Source organism: Drosophila ananassae, chromosome 3L, assembly GCF_017639315.1.
Source record: "Drosophila ananassae strain 14024-0371.13 chromosome 3L, ASM1763931v2, whole genome shotgun sequence".
Classification (NCBI taxonomy): Eukaryota; Metazoa; Arthropoda; class Insecta; order Diptera; family Drosophilidae; genus Drosophila; species Drosophila ananassae.
The window spans coordinates 11,447,404-11,465,966 of record NC_057929.1 but is presented as its reverse complement, the minus strand read 5'-3'; the positions used below and the strand labels follow the sequence as shown (position 1 = coordinate 11,465,966).

The 18,563-nt window shown below is 49.0% G+C and overlaps 2 protein-coding genes and 1 long non-coding RNA gene across 4 annotated transcripts; 2 read left to right on the top strand and 1 right to left on the bottom strand.

Moving 5' to 3' along the window:
- Nucleotides 1–9,443: 9,443 nt before the first annotated feature.
- LOC6494465 (serine/threonine-protein phosphatase PP1) lies at nt 9,444–10,682 on the top strand. The gene has a single exon (XM_001960242.3). The coding sequence runs from the start codon at nt 9,531–9,533 to the stop codon at nt 10,593–10,595; it is 1,065 nt and encodes a 354-aa protein (XP_001960278.1). The 5' UTR covers nt 9,444–9,530; the 3' UTR covers nt 10,596–10,682.
- Nucleotides 10,683–12,848: 2,166 nt separating this feature from the next.
- Nucleotides 12,849–14,536, top strand: LOC116654702. Of its 2 annotated transcripts, none has more exons than XR_004309876.1 (2): nt 12,849–13,057; nt 14,504–14,536. It is a non-coding gene; the product is annotated as an uncharacterized LOC116654702 (long non-coding RNA). The 2 variants fall into 2 exon arrangements; XR_006507208.1 differs by having other exon boundaries at nt 14,501–14,536.
- Nucleotides 14,537–16,908: 2,372 nt separating this feature from the next.
- LOC6496124 (transmembrane emp24 domain-containing protein 2) lies at nt 16,909–17,654 on the bottom strand. The gene has a single exon (XM_001960241.4). It carries the CDS (start codon nt 17,649–17,651, stop codon nt 16,947–16,949), a length of 705 nt encoding a protein of 234 aa, XP_001960277.2. The 5' UTR covers nt 17,652–17,654; the 3' UTR covers nt 16,909–16,946.
- Nucleotides 17,655–18,563: the final 909 nt, after the last annotated feature.

Below are 18,563 nucleotides of genomic sequence, written 5' to 3'. Positions count from 1 at the left end.
TCGATTAAGGTGTTCCGCTTAAGAATCGGATACAAATTGGAAAAGATATGGCCATCGCTGGGGGCCATAAGTTGCTCCCCATGCATTTTTCAAAATTTCGAAGGGACTCCCCCAGAAAATTCGATGAAAAACCTAAAAAAAAATTTGTTCTCAGATTTTGATGCAGATTGATGGAGAATCGATCCACAAATCGATTAAGGTGTTCCGCTTAAGAATCGGATACAAATTGGAAAAGATATGGCCATCGCTGGGGGCCATAAGTTGCTCCCTATGCATTTTTCAAAATTTCGAAGGGACTCCCCCAGAAAATTCGATGAAAAACCTAAAAAAAAATTTGTTCTCAGATTTTGATGCAGATTGATGGAGAATCGATCCACAAATCGATTAAGGTATTCCGCTCAAGAATCGGATGAATAATGCCAAAGATATGGCTATCGCTGGGGGCCATATGGTGCTCCCCATGCATTTTTCAAAATTTCGAAGGGGGTATCCGAGAAAATGTTTTATCAGTGACCCTGCCAGTCTCCGTATCACTGAATCATAGCTGAGATTTGGCCATCTTTTTGGGTCCTATTGTCCTCCCTGGCCCAAGGGATCGAAGTAAGACTATAGTTTAGGGCATTTCCTCCTGAAATGGGTCATGTAATGAAAGTATCAATTTATAGTCTCGTTACTGCATTATTCATGCCCGCTTAGACAAAAGCGGTCCAGTCCGAGTCCCTGTCCCAATGACGGGCTCCTCCATTTCACACTCCGGGGGCACTTTAGAAAATGAACCAAGCCCAGTGAAATGCCAAACAAAGCAAGTATTTTATAATAACTTTTTAACAATGGAATGCTTTGTTTTCGCTTTGATTAAAATACTTTTTTCCCCACTTAAGTATATAGCACATATACTCTGCATAGATAAAATGGAGGAGCCGGAGGAGGAGCAGCGTAGTTATAAAACAAATTATGCATTATTAAAAACACAGAGAGGGGAATGGGAGTGGGAGTGGGAGTGAGTCCTGCCAGGATGGGATGTAATGCCATGGCAGCAGCATAGGCATCCACAGCCGGAGAAATGGAGAAGCTGACAATGAAGCCGCAAAAACTTGGCAGAGCCAGCACAGACAGCAAGAAAAAGAATATATAATATATAAGACAAAAAAAGGACAAAAAAGGAGCACGGAACGGAATGTTAAATTTTATAAATAGAGCACAGGGCGGTGCTGGCGGGGAGAGATTGAAGTGCCGGCAAATTTATGGAATACGAACATTTCCTATTTTGCTCTTCCATTTTTGCTTTTTGTTGATTTACTTTTGCTCTGCTCGCAAATTGAATCAAATGCAATGGGAAAGGAGGAGGAGCAGGCTGCCAGGCAGCCAGGCTGTCAGGGATTTGGAAGGCAAACGAAGTATTGTTCCTGCGACAATTTGCCTTCTAGTTGGCTGCAGCCGGGGCTAAAGATGGATCTGAACCTGACACCCGCAAAATATTGTACTGCCTCTATAGGTATGGGTAAACACAAGGACCTCCCTCCCGCTGAATCCAAATCCAAATCAGAAACTTCATCAAGCCGACCCAACAAAGGGAGTCGGTATAATAATACCTGTATTTATTGGCTTAACTTCATTTATTTTCATCACAGCCCTGAGAGCCTTAATTTAAATTACGCTCTATTTATAAGCTGCCTACTTTTCATTTAAATTTCAGCAGGATAACACCAGTTCGTCCTTTTGAATTTCCACGTCGTGCTGTTGGCCAAACAAATACCTGTATCGGTATATGCGGCATTTAAATGTTAATTCCCGCTTAGTGTTGCACATGGCGTATACGTAATATCGTCCCAACTGATTTTTAGTCGAGGTCCTGTCCTTCCGGCACACACTCCCCCCCGCAGACTGACCACATTTTGAAGCGAGTTGATTTTACAGTTCATTCAGCGTGTTGACCGAAATTGGCGTGGTTTTAATGCCTCGCCCCCGTTCCCCTCTGGTTTAAATAGCCTCGCCCCCCTCACCATTTGATATGAAATAAGTTGCAGTTTTTATTTTCCGTATTTTTTCCCGTTCTTCTTCATTTGGCAATTTTCAACAGGACCCAGAGTCCTGGTCCGCAGCTCGAAACAATGTGCGGACTATTAGCCAAAATGTTAAATGACACGATTTGTGGGGGAGGGGAGTTTAGTTTTGGGGCTTTGTTAGTGGATGATTGGGGTTTTAACTGGTTGTGTGGACCGCTCTGAGCGCTTAGCTGGTAAATAAAGGATGCAGTGCAGTACAGTTGTGCCCGGAAAACGAGGCAATTAACTTTAAAGGATAAGAGAGTCGGCACTCAGTTGCCATGCCACACGGCCGGCGGCCGACCCAATCAGATCAGAAATCCGGCAGGAATTCCTTTTCAATCCTTCGCCCAGAAATTAAATAGAATTTATCATTGGGCTGCCCGTCGAAGACCGTCGAGCAGCTGCTGGTGCTGCTGCTTCAGTTGCACCGGGACCTGCTGCAGGATATCGCCTGCAACCATGGCAAATGGATTATTAAATTTTCATGCTTCAGCTTGACTGGTAATCCGGCAAAACAAACGAATATTGAAGTGCAACTGCCAGGAGCTGTATGAGAGAAATAGAAAATAAAATGATTCTGGCTCCAGCTCCAGCACCAGCTCTGTCGAAGGGACCGCCAGGATACTCCCCAGCCAATCTTGCACTTTCTGCACATGTCTCGAGGGACAACGGATTTTCTGTTCATAATGATCTCTATATGTGTGTCACTTTGTGCCAGCACTGCGAGAAATCGAAGAGTCCTGGCACTCCCTGGTAAGATTTACAAAATGGAGATTTCCGCTCAGTGGTGTTGTGCTTTCTGGGCGACAATCCTTGCAGGATTGCAACTCATTTGAGCCCAGCTCACGGGGCATGTTGCCAAGGTTCTGGTGTAAATTTCAATTTGACTGCCATGGCGAGACTCGCCACATAAATCATACTTAGTGTCCTGGCTGGTGGTTGGTGGTGGTCCTGCTGCTGTTGCTCTCGCCACTATTGCTATTTATCCTTTATCCTTGCTCATTTGTTGGCAACTGTTTTTGGGCTTTTGCATTGTGGATGTACAATGTGCATTACTCGTTTAGTCACGCGCCAAAGTCAAAGTTTTCCCATTTCCCATTTTCCCAGAATTATGCAACCAAGGCGAGGTGTTGCTCCGATCCTGGCCAGGACACGGCGTAGCGTTTTATCCTCATCTTCGCCGCTAAAGGATGATTGATGATGATGGCAATTGCTGTGTCCTGGCAAGAGTACACAAAGATAGCTTAATTGCTTTCGAACCGAACTCAGACCAAATCGCTGCAGGTTATGGACCTGCAATTGTCATATCCGTATCAGTGACCCTGCCCTGCCGTGCCCTGACCTCTACCCTTCTCGCACCGAGGGTACTGTCAGCTGGGGTGTTGACCATGGCCATTAAGCGCAGCCATATGATGTTGCCAGGGCAATTGGCCATTAGCCTGGAGCCAGTTGGATTTTTCCACCCATCTCTATTCCGTGGCAATTAAAGGAGCAGGGTGCAATGGCGAGGATGTAGAGGTTATGGGGCGTAAACAGGGCATTACTAGGATGTGGTTTTGTATTTAATATGAAGTAAGTCCTGGCGCGAGTCCTTAAAAACGGATTCTTTCACAGCCACCTGTTATAAGCATCCTTTTCGGTTAAAATACACCAGAAAAGAGCCTTAGAAGAGGACACGTGCTGGGACCTTTGTCGGGCCACAGCTGTTCCTGGTTCTTAGCCCTCTTATCGCTCACACTCTTCCCACTTTTCGCCGGGAAATTAAGTAAGTGAGACAATAGAAAAGCAGCTTGCATAATGTATGTGTTCGAGGAGTATTTTTCTTCCAGGACCTGCTTTTTTCGCGCCGCTAGCAGGACAGCTGGCTGGGCTACTTAAGCGGAGCCTCTCTCTCTCTCTCGCTCGCCCCTCTTCTTCACACTTTCTCCTCCGGCGGAAGGGTGAGTTATACTGGCGTTTTTAGCCAACGTTTAGACGCTTTTAATAGCCTCCGAGGGCCCAAACACACTAGAGGACGGCGACCACGTGCTTGTTGTCAGTCGCCTCCTCCTGGAGGACCTCCTCCTCCTCCTCCTCCTCCGTGTGCGTCTTAATTTCATTGTCTGTCTCTTTCTCCGGAGATTCTATTTTATTATTTCTTTCTTCTCGGCGCTCTGGTTTTTGTTCTCTGTGGCTCCGGCATTCCTTTAATTATCCAATTACGGAATGCAAACACAACGAGGAGAGAGTCCAAGGAGCCTCTCTCTCTCTCTTCGGTCTTTTATGAGCTTATTTAGTCCCGTTATTTGCGCCACTTGCACCTCAAGTGTTTTCAATTTCTTGGGCTCTCCCCGGCTGGTCTCTGCCCGTCCTTGTCGCTCATTATCGGCTAACGGTAAGCTAAGCTACTTTCGATAACTGTTAAGTCCAGGGCAGGAGCATCGGGAAATCTTCGAGGGCCGGGCTTTTCAGGCTAATCAAAATCGAATTAGTTTTGTAAAATCATCATCGTCCTTGGTGGCTGGGCGAGCAGAGACTGGCCTAGTGGGTGGGGTGCCAGAGGCGGGATAACTGGTGTCCTGACAGCTCGTTAAATCCTTACGCCAGAGCCGAGCAGATCCGGCCAGACGAGAGTTTAATGCCGTAAATTGACTGCGTGAAATGAGGTTAATGCTCAATAATGCATGCGAGTAAATGCAGAAGCTTTCCCACTCCGACTGAGACTCTGACTCCGGTTGCAGGTCCTTCCTCCCTCCACGCCACCCTCGTCCTTCGCTTCATCGCAGTCCACATCGCAGTGGCCCCTCTGATCCTGTGCTGTTGTTGTTTTCGTTCTTGTTCTCGGGTTATCGATGCATTGACACAAATGTTTTCCCAGCCCACATACACACCAGCACGTACACGGATAAGCCCATACATACAAACACAAGGACGAAATGTAAAAAATCCCTGGCGCTGAGGATTTTTGCACCAATAACTTTTGCTTTATGGCGACTTATAGGCACAGTGGGTCTCGCAACATGAAAACAGGGGCACCAGTTCTTCAGAACTAGTTCATCTCCGGAGCTAGTTATCTAGCAAGGATAAAATTATATCCTTGCCCAGTTATCCTTGCTTCCAGCCCACTGCCACTGCGGCAATCGGAGAGCTGAAAGGTAAACCAGAGAGAAAATCATTAATAAAGCAGCTTAAAATTGCATTAACACGGCAAATTTATACTTGGGCGCAGGATGCGTGCGAGTGTCCTTGTCAGCCTGTTAAGGATTGAACTCGATTCGTCCGAGAGAGATTTAAAAGTCGGTAAGTTAAACAATTTGTAGGGCACAGGACACTCTTACTAGCTCCTGCCTGCAGGCATGCATTAGCCAAGGACATAATGTCCTGCAAATTGTAGACATTTTTCAATTTAATGAGGTGCTTTACTCTAAATTTTTCACATGCAACCAGAGAAAGAGACGGACAGAGTAAAGCAGAGACAGAGACGGCTGAGTTCTAAGTGCATCATTGAAACGGCAGTGCCCTGTCCGCCGGTCCGTCTGCCAAGGCCATTAAAATGGTAAATTGTGGCCTGGAAGTTGCATCATTCTTTTGCCCAAGACAGAGACAGAGTCAGAGAGACAGAGACAGAGAGAGAGAAAGAGATAGAGAGTGAGTTAGAAAGAGAGAGGCAGACACTTGGCCCGCAGCCTGGAAAAGCAAACGAACTAACTAACGCCGTACATTACTCATACGCCGCGTGCCCAATGACTGCAAGTGGATTGCGGGCAGGACATCATTATCCGCCCGCTTGTGGCGCTGCAGGCCCTCCTAACATCCTTGTGCCGGCTCATCCTGATTTCCAGGCTCAGCCGACGGCGTCTTATCCACAGGCTCGTCACCGTCAAGTGACTGGCAAGAGGATATCGCACGGCGGAGTCCTGTGCCTTGCATGTGTCAGGCGACTGTTAAATGTCAGCCCGAAAGTAGGCAATCCTTTCTGTGGGCCTGCTACAGTTGATCCTCCATCTTTGCACCATCTTTGGAATCATTTTATTTACTGTCCCACTTACGGAGCACTCACTGTACCCCAGACAGCAGGCGTGAAGTGAGCTGAAAAGTGAGGCCGAGAACGGCAGGAGCCAGAGAATGTATGGGCCCGATAGCTACGTCTATGTCTCACTGAATCCTTGTGGAATTTATTTTTCCAGCTATTTTCAGTGATTTACTGTTCACACACGCTCGTCCTGTCTCCTCTGTCTCTTCTGTCTCTCCTGCCTCGCTTTCTGAGCTCATCTTTCAGCTCACATTCTCCACTCAAAAAACAAACTTGAAGCGTGTCCCACACCACTCCACAAAGTGTTAATGAGCACCCAGCACACACACACCCTCGCACACACTACCACTCACACACAGACACTTCAATATATTGCGCCCTGGTTGCTCTCATTATACGTGTTATTTTCGCAGCCGTGCCACAGTGCGTATGCGTAATTTTTGTCACTTATGTAGTTTGCAGTTCTGTTCCCCTCCTTCCCTCCTCTTGAGTGTTTGCTGCAGATTTTAATTTCGGCCACTTGATGTCTGCCCCCCGTCTCCTGTACAAAAATATAGCGAGGAATTAAATTAAAATTTTAATTAAAACAGGCTCCTGTCCCCGGAATAAAGCAGCCACGATCTTCGGGCTTCGGGCCATTTAATGAGTGGCCAAGTGTGGCTTTCGGCCATCAGCGAGCCGTCGGAGTATGGCTCGAATGACAACTTGACGGGCTCTCGTTCGGGCCTCCAATAGGAGGAGTAGGGAGAGGAGGGCAAGGAAAACTTTACCTTCATTTTCAACCTTCTACTAATGGAACGGTAACAGTACCTTGGCCGGCTTATGGCCATTCTTGAATAAAATTCTATTGCGGTTTTCGGGCCTCAGCTGGAGAGCCTCGTCCTGGGCCATCATCGTCATGGCCAGCAGCTAATGACCCTGTAAAATGGCCAAAACAAACGATAACGATAACTGAGACGAAGGCCCGCCCCAGACGGCAGGGGTCCTGGGCAGCCCCAGTTGGTAAGTAACGAGGATTAGGGCCGGCTTCCAGCCATGTCCAACGTCATAAATAATATTTCAATAAATTTATACTTGCCCCCGACTGGCCGAGCGCTTAATTGTGTTAAGATGACAACAAGGCTGCCTCGTCCAGCATCTATATTGTGGCTGCAACTGGGAAATCATGTTGCACGTTTCATTAGGATTAAGTCCCACTGACAGGGCAGCGTTATGCTGCACCTTAACAATTCCGGACAGGCCACAGCTGGGCAGTCTGTCTATGTGGAGCGGGAAAAGTAATAATTGAATTGATTTCTTTCATTCATTCTCCTCGGCTCTGTTTCCACCTCCTCGGGCCACTCGATGCGCTTAGCAGGACTGCCCCGGCTTCGTCCTGGCAGCGTCCTTTGTTTTCGCTTGCCAATTTTTGCTGGCCAGCGAAATGAAAATGGAAAATTGAATATTTCCGGCGACACAATGGGAAGACCGCAACAAAAGCACCAGAACAGCTGACCCAACCACACAGTCTCTCCCCTTTTCCAAATTCAGGCGTGACCTCTGCTTTTTTCATACTTTCTGTGACTTTCTGTGACTTGGAAACTGCACTCCTGAGCTAAAAAAAAAGGCAAGTGCTCCGATTCTCCGAGAATATGGCAGTGGGCGGAAACGGAAATAAGCCAAGCGCCTTCAGATGCTCGAAAGCTGCTCGGGGCTTGGTCCTCAGGGACTTTACCAATAAAGTGGGGATTCTTTCAATGATTTTCCTTTTTGGAAGCATGATTTTTCTAAAAAATAAACCCACTATTAAAATCGGAATAAATAATACTCTGAAATCCTCTTTGCCAGCTTCCATCAAACCGAGAAGGACATGCATGTAGGTGGCGGAATAAAATGAATCAAGTATCTATTCCGCGTAGAAAAAAGGAGAATGAAGAGGATTATCCCACTTTGGCCACAATTTAATTACATTTGCCGCACTAGGGACTCTCCTCCCTCCCCTAGTCCTGAGTCCTGCAATAGAACCGCCTGGGCATTGAATTAAACTGACATTAAAATAGATCCCAAATGGGAGCGGAGAAAAAAATGCAAACAAAGTGGAAAGCAGGCGGCTGAAGGGTGGGTGGGTGTGGTTGGGCTTACACAGGCTACAGGATGGCTACAGGGAGGATGCAGGGAGGCTTCAGACTACAGGATGCATTAAATCCACCACAGAAAACAATGCACAAATCCTATTTGAGCGCCGCTCGCAATTAAATACATTCAGGGGCAGATGGGTGTGGGGGCTCGAAAGTTGCCAGTGGTTTTGGTCGCCAGACCGAGGGCTAGAACACACATGAGTCCTGTCCCGTAGTCCCTCCGCAGAGCCACTAAAGCCGGAAGTACACAAATCGCATAAAACCCAAAAACGGGGAGGCGCCACAAGACGGAGCCGGGCTTCAAAAAAAGTTAAAAAAGCGAGTGACATAAAAAGTAAACAGCGTCAACACTGATTCAAAAATGTATTCAAAATGCGCGCCGAAAAGGGGGTCGGAAAGGATTCCTTTTTTTCGCCACCAAGGGGGAGGATATAAAGCCCTGGATGTCCCTGAATGGGGTCCATAAAAACGCTCCTTCCTCCCCGCCCCTGTCACTCTCCTTTAAGCCGCATTACAAGTGCAGGAAGCTCTCGGAATCGGGATTACGAGTGGCCAAAATGCAGCTGGGTCCGCCATTTGTGACCAAACCCGAAAGGGGTGTCGGGTGGAGGGTGTTGGGTGGCAGGTTCCGGGTGCTGGGTACTGGGAGCCAGGAGCCAGGAGCCGGGGGTTCAAGGGTCAACAGCGAGTAAACAAGCGACTTTGCGGCGCTTTCTCCCCTGTTATCGAGCGCGTCCATTTGAAGGTTTTTTGTTTTCGGAAAATTTATGCCAAGTGTCTGATAATTGAAATGGTCAAGGGGTCAGGGGGTCAGAGGGTCAGGGGGTCAAAAGGACTAAGAGCGAGGCAAGCTTTCTCGAATCCAAGTAGAAGAAATGTGAGAAACTAATGGCGGGTAAAGCTATTCGAGCCATTCAGTTGGGAACTGAAGTGAACTGTTTACTTTTAAGTTAAATTTTAAAGCGGAAAAAGATTAAGGTAGATGGCAGTTAGGACTTCTTCTTCCCTGGAATAATATTCCTTAATGACCTGATCGTTGAACGTCCATGATTTCTACACTAGAATGTCCTTTCAGACCTGAAATATATAAAAATCACTCATCAATGGTCCAAAGACAGACAAGTCGCAAGTCCTTTTTCATAAGTAAGTGAATTAGAAGTATAATGGCTCCAAGGAGGTTAAAGGTATATGTCCTTGAAGTCCTTAATTCCCAACATATTTGAAATAAAAAACTTTCTTAAAAAAGTTATAAAATGTCAGAAACAGTAGGCACTTTTTTGCGAACCCATACACTCAAAATTCAGACACTTCCTAAAGTAAAAATAAAAAAAATTAGTAATTAAAATTAAGTAAATGTCCCGACGCTCGACTTCCATTTCGTTAGGCAGGGAGTCCGCCAAGGGGCGGGAGGAGAAGGAGGAGAAGCAGCGCATAGCCCACCTGGAGGGCATCATCCAGCAGCTGAGGAGCCTGGCGGCGAGCGGTCGCCGGGTCGGGAATCTCACGGAGGCCACCTTGATCTACGTCTGCAATGCGTCCAGAGCCCTCTTCCTGGCCCAGCCGATGCTCCTGGAGCTGAGGGCGCCGGTGAAGATATGCGGCGACCTGCACGGCCAGTTCCGGGACCTGCTGAGGATCTTCCAGCAGTGCGGCTTCCCGCCCACGGCCAACTACCTGTTCCTGGGCGACTACGTGGACCGGGGCGAGAACTCCATAGAGACCCTGACCCTGCTGCTGGCCTACAAGCTGCGCTACCCGGAGACCTTCTTCCTGCTGAGGGGCAACCACGAGTCCGCGGACGTCAACCGGGTCTACGGGTTCTTCGACGAGTGCAAGCGCCGCTACACCATCAAGTTGTGGAGGGCCTTCGTCGACTGCTACGACTGCATGCCGGTGGCGGCCGTCGTGGCGGATCGCATGTTCTGCGTGCACGGCGGCCTGAGCCCGGACCTGAAGAACCTGGACGACATCCGGAGGATCAAGCGGCCCACCGAGGTGCCCAGCGACGGCCTGCTCTGCGACCTGCTCTGGTCGGATCCGGACGAGCATGTCGGGGCTTGGGCGGCGAACGATCGGGGCGTCAGCTTCACCTTCGGCCCGATGATCGTCGAGGGCTTCCTGGCGCAGAACAACTTCAACCTGATCGTCCGCGCCCACCAGGTGGTGGAGGACGGCTACGAGTTCTTCGCGAACCGCCAGCTGGTGACCATTTTCTCGGCGCCCAACTACTGCAACATCTTCGACAACAGCGCGGCGGTCCTGGTGGTGGATCCCAACCTTGTCTGCCACTTCGTCATCATCCGGCCGCGTCCCGCGGTCCGGGGGGTGGCCTATGAGACGGACAGTGGCGCTGGGACCACGCCCCCGACCACGTCTTCCACGCCGCCCCCCGCGGCCCGGGAGCGGAAGGTGTTCTGAGAGGGGGAGTGTGTGTCCTGTGGGAGTGTGAAAAGTGTGTGAAATATTCGAATAAAGCTGATAATCGCTTCAGAGCCAAACATTCAAGGACTCTATGATTAGTGCCTTCGATTGGGGCCTAATCGAAGGACAATTGAAGGTCAGGAGTCAGGAGTCAGGCAGCCCCTGGGGGAGCCGGGGCTGGGATGTGCTATAAATCTTCATTTAAATTTAATTAAAATTCTCAATGGCCTGCCGGGGAGCGGGAGGTCCTTCAAGGAGGGATAGAATAATGGCGCCCAGACGAGTAGCAGGAGTGGCAGGACTGGGAGTGAGGCAACAAGCGGTGGCAACTTCTGTTTGACTTTGTTAAATGTCTACCTGGCCACACTTTATGCCGGCGAAAATAATTCCAAGCGCAAATATTTAAATGTGGCCCAGGGACGTGGGTGGTCCTGGCGGAGGAGGCAGAAGGCGTAGGAGGCGGAGCCCGCAGGGCAACTCGCATTGTTTACAAAAACCAGGCTTCGTAATTTATACATTCATGTGTGTAAACATAAACAAAGGCTGCCGAGGCAAAGAAACCGGCGGGAGTGGCCCAAAGAAAATAACTTTAATAATCTCTGCAAACACAAATTTTCCCAGGACCTCGTCCTGGCAGTGTGAGTGTGTCGGAGTGTGTGTGTGTGTGTGTGTGTGCAATTACTGTGCAAAAACAGGCACAACTGTCTGCATAAATATTTATTATGTGTTCGATGCAGTGGCCAGAGGCAGTGGGCCCCCTGCGAGGACTATGATTCCTGCCCTCACCTGCGTTGGTGCAACATGGGGCACATAAATCACAACTGCGGGTGGCTTTGCGGCAGCCTGCGGCCGTTCCGAACTGTAATTAATTTGTAATCATTTTTGTAAATGTTCATCGAACAGTTTCGTGTCATTTGAATCAATTGTGTAGCGATTTTGTTAATATTTTACGAGCGTGTGTGAATTATAGAGCCAATCAGGGGCGGCTTTGATATCGAATCCCTTTGATGGAAATTAAATATTGATCAAAGCGAGTCCGCCTTTTTACACTTACGGCGGGCCAATCCGCAGTATCCGTATCCGGCCGTATGCTCCTCATAAAATAAAACTGAAAGCCGAGGCACTTGCCTTTATGGGCCAACAAAAACTTTACGCTGGCATTTCGGGCAAAAAGACAGAGGCTAAAATTAAATAAAAATGTAAGAGCCAGGAGAAAGGATGTGGTGCGAGGGGATGGGATGGGAAGGGATGGGGTGTCCTTTTTCCGCAGGACAGATGATGTATAAAAATGTCAACGGCAACAAGAGGCAAACTTGTAAGTGTCACTGGCACACACAGGAGCGGAGGAGAACCGTTGAAAACTTTACCAAACGGTGTCAAAACATAAAACGAGAATTAAGCAAAGGAAAAAGGGACACTCCCGGACTTGTGTATTTTTTTAGTGGCCCAACCTCTGTTCCCGACACCTGCGCACATCCTTGAAGACGGGCCAGGAAATGAGAAAATAAAGAGAGCAGCGGCGGGACCAGGTACGACGGCCACGACACAGCCTGCACCTGAAGCTGATGGCCATAAAAAAGGACCTCCCGTTTCTTTCGCGCCATCTTAAAATTCGACCATTACCGTTATACTTAAAGGTTACAGTGGGTGGTGTGACATGCGAGGGGGGTGGCTGGACCTCCGCAGTGGAGCGCATCGGTCCGTGTCCCAGTTGCCGAGTTTGTTGCGATCCCCAATCTAATTGGCATGCAAAGGTCGTCACCAGCTGTCCACGCAAAGGAGCGCCCTTGGCGGTGACCACTACCCTCCAAGGGGATGGGTAATTTTTATGAATTAAAGGCGATTTTAAAGGCGAGTTTATTGTTCTGATTTTCCTAAGTGTTGTCCCAGCTAGCAGGACTATGTTAGAAATAATAATAAAATACAAGTCAGAATCCTATTTTTTCTCAGTGCATCTCCCCATTCAAAGTTTACGCAGTTTTTACCGTTACACCGTTTCGGGCTTACATAATGGAGAATCAAAACAAGGACTTTGTTTTTGTTGTCCGCTCCGCAGCAGCCACGTGGAGCTGCAGAGCTGCGAACAGCTGACAAAGCGTAAACAAAAGTCAGATGGTCGGGGGGACTGAGAGTGTCGAGTGGAGAGAGCGCCACAAATCAGAGCTTTCGCGCTCTCTCCGCAATCGACATAACCGATTCGCTCTCGCGCGTATCTCACGGATGCGAAAGCAGCTTCACTTTCATTCACTTTCTTCGTGGATTCCATCGGGGGTGGTTCGGCTCGCTGCCAGTTAGCCGAGCTCAGCAGTCGTTTCGCTTCGTCCTGGTCCTGGTCGAGGTCCTAGTCCTGGTCCTGTCCGCGCTTAGTTCGTCTGCAGAAGTCACCAGCTACGGTTCGGAGCTTGCTGTGATTCGTTCGCCAGAAACGACAGAAACGCCAGAAAAGTGATACCTTCGTGGTGCGTGATCCGCAGCTTTGTAATTGCAATTGATGTCCTTCGGCAGGATTAAATATTAAATTCAGAGTGCCGTGCGCTGGCCTGCGTGACTCCATGGCGGCTACGTGATTTTTATGCAGTGCCGTCGCCGCAAAAAAAAAATAAAAAAATCAAAAAAATACAACAAATAAAAACGGAAACGTGTGCCACATCCGTCAATGGCCATCAGGCTCCCCCTTCCTCACCCCAGCTAGTCCTTCCCATCCTCGAATTTATTTTTGTGTATGTTTCCCTCGGCTGGCTTTTGTTTTTGTTCGGGCGGACGGCCCGTCTCTTTTCGTCCTTTTTGCGCCATATGCCGCTGCCGAATTTGGGCCGATTTTGATTTTTATTGCCAGCTCCCCAGGACCTGGGTTTTTGTTGCGGAGCGTTTGCATAAATAATTGAATGCGCCTAGAGGTGCAATAAAAACCGGAGCCCCCAACCATTGGCGTGCTGGAGGGATCTGGCGAGTCCTTCGGATGTGCGGATGGCTGGCTGGCTGGCTGGCTGGCCACAGCCACCCAAGCAGGCATCCATCATCGGAATAACGCCATCGATTTATGAATGAAACATAAAAGCCAATGGCCCGGGACAGATAAATGCATCTTTCGGGCAATTAAGAGGAGTCGCATAAACTCGAATCGCCAATTTTTTTCAATCCGAGAGGCAATAAGTTGCATTAAGCGAATAAATAAAGCAATAATTCTGCCATCAGGAGCCAGGACAAACAGGACCCTCTTTAAAGTGGCATTTCAGCCACATGGTTCTTGGCCGGCAGGTGGCTAGTGGCTGGTGGCAGTTGGCAGGAGCAGGCCCCGTGTCAATTTTGGCTCGCTGGTTGGTTGACCTCCAGGCACCACTAATTGCTGCAATTTTTCAGGCTCCACAGGCCTGGCTCCTCCGCCCCCTCCCTGGCAGTTGGCTCCCTGGCTGCCAGAAAAAATGTTTCCGCCCTGCATTCCTTTTTCGGCATTTTTTGGTCTCCGGCTTTGCCAATTTCCATGGAAATGCAACTGTGAATTTTTGATATTTATCAAAAAGGACACAGCGGCGAAGGAGCAATAGAATGCGAATGCCAGGAGAAATTTCTGCGGTCGTCCTCGAAAAGTCCTTGACATGCTGGCCCCGTCTAATGAAGAGTGATTGCCAGCGCCACGCCTCCAGGGACTCCATCCTGCCACATGACTAATGATCGGAGCTCGCCCCGAATTACCGAAATATGCCACCAAATTATTGCGAAAGAACTGCGATTCAATTATTGTTTTTTAATTTTAATAAATTGGTTTTTAATTAATAACAAAAACAGACCTAAAACGCGGCTATAACGATAATATTTTCAGACTCTGAATGGGACTGTGATGTGGATGTTTTTTTTTAATAATTCATGCCGTTTTTTCGCCGCTAATTTCGAATTATTTCCAGCAGAGTGCCGCGAAATGGACAAATAAGTGAGGAGTGCAGGAAACAGTGCTATTGTGAGAGTGCAGTGAGAAACAGAGATGCGGCAGAGCCAAGAACGCCACGGCGCAGGATACCAATACCAGAATCAAAACCGAAACCGTAACCGAAACCCAAACCGACACCGAAACCGAGACCAAAGTCAAGGATCCAGTGCAACTGCCGCCGGTCGTCCCGGGCTGACGATGGGCCGGAACAAAGGACACACCGCCGCCGGATCAGGGCTGTCTTCCCACTGCCGCCTGTTGATGGCGGGGGTGGCGGGACTCCTGCTCCTGCAGCTGGTGGCAGAGGGCCTGGCGACGCCGTCCCCCTCCTCCATGCAGGCGCCACAGAAGCGAGGTAAGTGCGCCACTCCACAGGCACCAAAAGAGACACACGGATCAGGACATTTCAGATAGCCGAGTAACGAAATCAAGGAGCAGGAATTTCTTTCTGTTCAGATCTGCGGTTCGCGAGGAAAGGGGCAAGGGACAAGAGGCAAGGGGCGAGGGGCGGGGAAGTGGCAAATAAATGTCAAATAACACAACTCCTGCCGCCAAGCCAGTGTGTGTGTGTGGGTGTGTGTTTGCCGGGTTGTGGGTAAATACTCGTAGGCAGGACAAAGGCGCACCACGTTGCGTATACGTAACGTTGCCATGGCAGCTGCTAGGATGCCATTGTTGCCTCATAGTTGAGCTAGAAGCTGGGGACTGGGGCTGGTGGCAGTATTTTATTAACATTACATTGCTTTCAACTCGGCCCGACATAATAGAAATTTGAATTGCCACGATGGCAGCAGCAGAGGGGGGCGGGCAGAAGGACATTTGAACCCGGGCCAGCCGTCACAGCTCACAGCTCTCAGCTTGAAAGGGAGCCAAGGCTAACCACAGTGCCATGGGGCCTCGGCGAGTCCTGCAAGTGATGCAATTAAGTGAACAGCTCTGAAGGATGCAAAACATAATTGAAGCCAGAGAGGTCCTGGCAGGCGATAATGACGAGAGATGATGGGGCGTCGGAATGCTGAGTGGCTGTTGTGGTGGCAGGGATCATGGGGCATGGGGCAAAATCAATACTACATTAGTGGAACTCTGCCACTCGAGGGAGAAATCGCCGATTGCAGAATCGAAATAAAACTGATAGATATGCCTCCCTGCATCCTTGCCAACTCTGCATCCTCGCAACTTTATTTACTTGCTGCTCCATTGGCTGCCTGCCCCGGAACTCTTGCTTTCATTCGGCGCTGGGGAGCAATACTGAGCCAAGTCGGGTCGGGTGTCCTGGCAGCTGGCGCGTCTCGAGAGCTGGCAGGACATGCTTCATTATACCCTTGCAGAGGGTATTATAATTTTGGTCAAAAGTGTGCAACGCAGTGAAGGAGACATCTCCGACCCTATAAAGTATATATATTCTTGATCAGGATCACCTCCTGAGTCGATATGAGCATGTCCGTCTGTCCGTCTGTCCGTCTGTCCGTTTCTACGCAAACTAGTCTCTCAGTTTTAAAGCTATCGAGTTGAAACTTTGCACACACCCTTCTTTCCTTTGCAGGCAGTATATAAGTCGGAACGGCCGGGATCGGTCGACTATATCCTATAGCTGCCATATAACTGATTGATCGGAAATGCCATAACTTTGGTGTTTTTTAAGTTAGAGGGTTGGGACTTTCCATACATGTTATATTTGACCAAAATATCTTGTGTGCAAAATTTCATAAGGATCGGCCGACTATATCCTATAGCTGTCATAGAACGATCGAAATTGGCATAACTTTGGTGTTTTTTAAGTTAGAAAGATGGGATTTGGTACAGATTACTCTTTTGGCACAATAATTCGATATGCCAAATTTCATAAGGATCGGCCAACTATATACGATCCGCTACATATCTAATAATATAAGATGCGTGGCGCCACCTAGCGGACTGCGACTGAACTGCAAGGGTATATAAACTTCGGCTCCGCTCGAAGTTAGCTTTCCTTTCTTGTTTTATTATGCAACAACCGGGGCAGAAGACAAAAAAATATTAGCAAACTTGCTACTTTATGAACTTGACGCGACATTGTCGTAAATAAGAGGCGGAAACTTTGTCCTTGTTTCGCCTGGGAGGGGATGGGGGGCAGGACTTGTGAATGAATATGATAAGTTTCCGACCCGACTGGTACGTATGGATGCCCAGGACGGTCATGTGTGAGCAGCAGGCATCATAAATTTCCAGTTCTAATCCAATGAGGGGCCGGGCGGCACTCCACGGGGAAGGTACTTGGCCGGATCCCCGACCCCAGGCCCATGAAAGTTTTATGGCTTGTGGAGCGTGAAATATGCAACAAATCGAGGGGAAGGAAGTCTGGCTATAGTCTGGGCTGTAGTGTCAATTGGATAAGATTGGAAAGTCTTTAAGGGCGAACGGTTTAATTCAACTTGTCCACCGGGTTAGACCACCCGCCTGACCTCGAAGAAGCGCTTCATGTAGATGATCTCCAGGACAGTCATCACCAGCAGGAGGGAGGGACCGAAGATGGACCAGGCCAGGATCCGGAACTGGACGCTGTCGCTGACGTCGAGGTGGCCGCGGTAGCGGAAGTGCATGTACTCCTGCTCCATCTTGACGGCGCCCAGCTTGCCCGACAGCTCGTTGATCATGCTCTGGGCCTTGGCCTGCTCGATGACGTCGTCCTTGCGCTTGGTGGGGTCCACATAGTAGTCGAGGGCCCGGGCCACCTGGAACTTGAACATCACCACCTTGGGCGTCATCGTGGAGAACTGGTTGTCGAAGCAGAGCTCGTACTGGCCCTCCTGCATGGCCGAGAAGGTGAAGCTGCCGGTGGTCTCCTTCTCGGACTGGTGCAGGCTGTCGTAGTTGGGCCCCGAGATGCTGACGGCGATGTCCTTGAAGCCGCCCTCCATCACCTCGAAGGTGATGGTCACCTTGTCGCTCACGTTGGCCTTGTCGTAGAAGCAGTCCGTCTCGTGGGCGTCCACGGTGATGATGAAGCCCCTGCCGGGCTGTGCCAGCAGCAGGAGTACTACTCCGCAGAGGAGGACCGGGGAGAGCATTCTGGATAGAGATCTGGATAGTATTGTAGACTGGACTGATGTGTGTGTGACAGGCAGTGTGTCTCCTTTCGGAGTAGACATTATTTTCTCGGCCAGCCCCTCGGGCTGAATAATTGAATGACTTGCTAATTTAACCAGCTAGGATTCATTATGGTTGCAGAGTCCTGCCACTCCCACTCCCACTCCCAGTCCCACTTCCACTCCCTCTCGCAGGACCCTCTGCAAACACCCTTCAAATCAAATTAAGTTGATAAAAGCAAATTGCAAATGGTCGGGCCAAGGCAGCCCCAATGCATATTTGATGCTATCGATTCCTTGGGCCATCAATTGTCAAAATGTCATGCATTTTTAATGCCCCTCCCGGACGTTCGGCCCACCCGACTCGCCACTCCCCTACACACCCCATTCAACTGCAATTTATAACTTTTTGCTGCAAAATGTTCAAATAAATCCGGACAGTTGGAAACATTTCAATTGTTCTCTCGTCCGAACAGCAATTGTAATTATTTTGGCCATAATTCAGGGCAGAGTGCTGAAGAGGACAAATATGTTATGTAATTCCCCGAAATCACTGATATTCCGCTAATTGCTAATCTTATTAGCGGCTTTGCATTTCGCCTAATCTTTAAAGGGCATCCGTTCGGCCACAATGTTCGAACTTTACGAGGGGTGGCCCAGTAAACAAAGTGATTCGGCCACAAAAATTATCGCCTCGGCAATTGATTCCATTGCGATAAAGATTTACTTCCCCAACAATTTGTTTATCGCCAGGACTCTCTGTCCTGACACCCCCATCCCAGCAGACTTTATGTCCCACCTTAAAACCATTTTACGATTCGCAGGAACTCCTCAAACTCCCCACGAACTCCCAACTATTTGCCAAGTGTGCCTGCCTCCCTCCCACCCACTCCCCAGCTACTGTCTCTCTGGGAGGCGCTATCTCTTTCCATCGAAACAGTTTACAACTATTTGCTGAGCGCTCTCTCCTCGCTC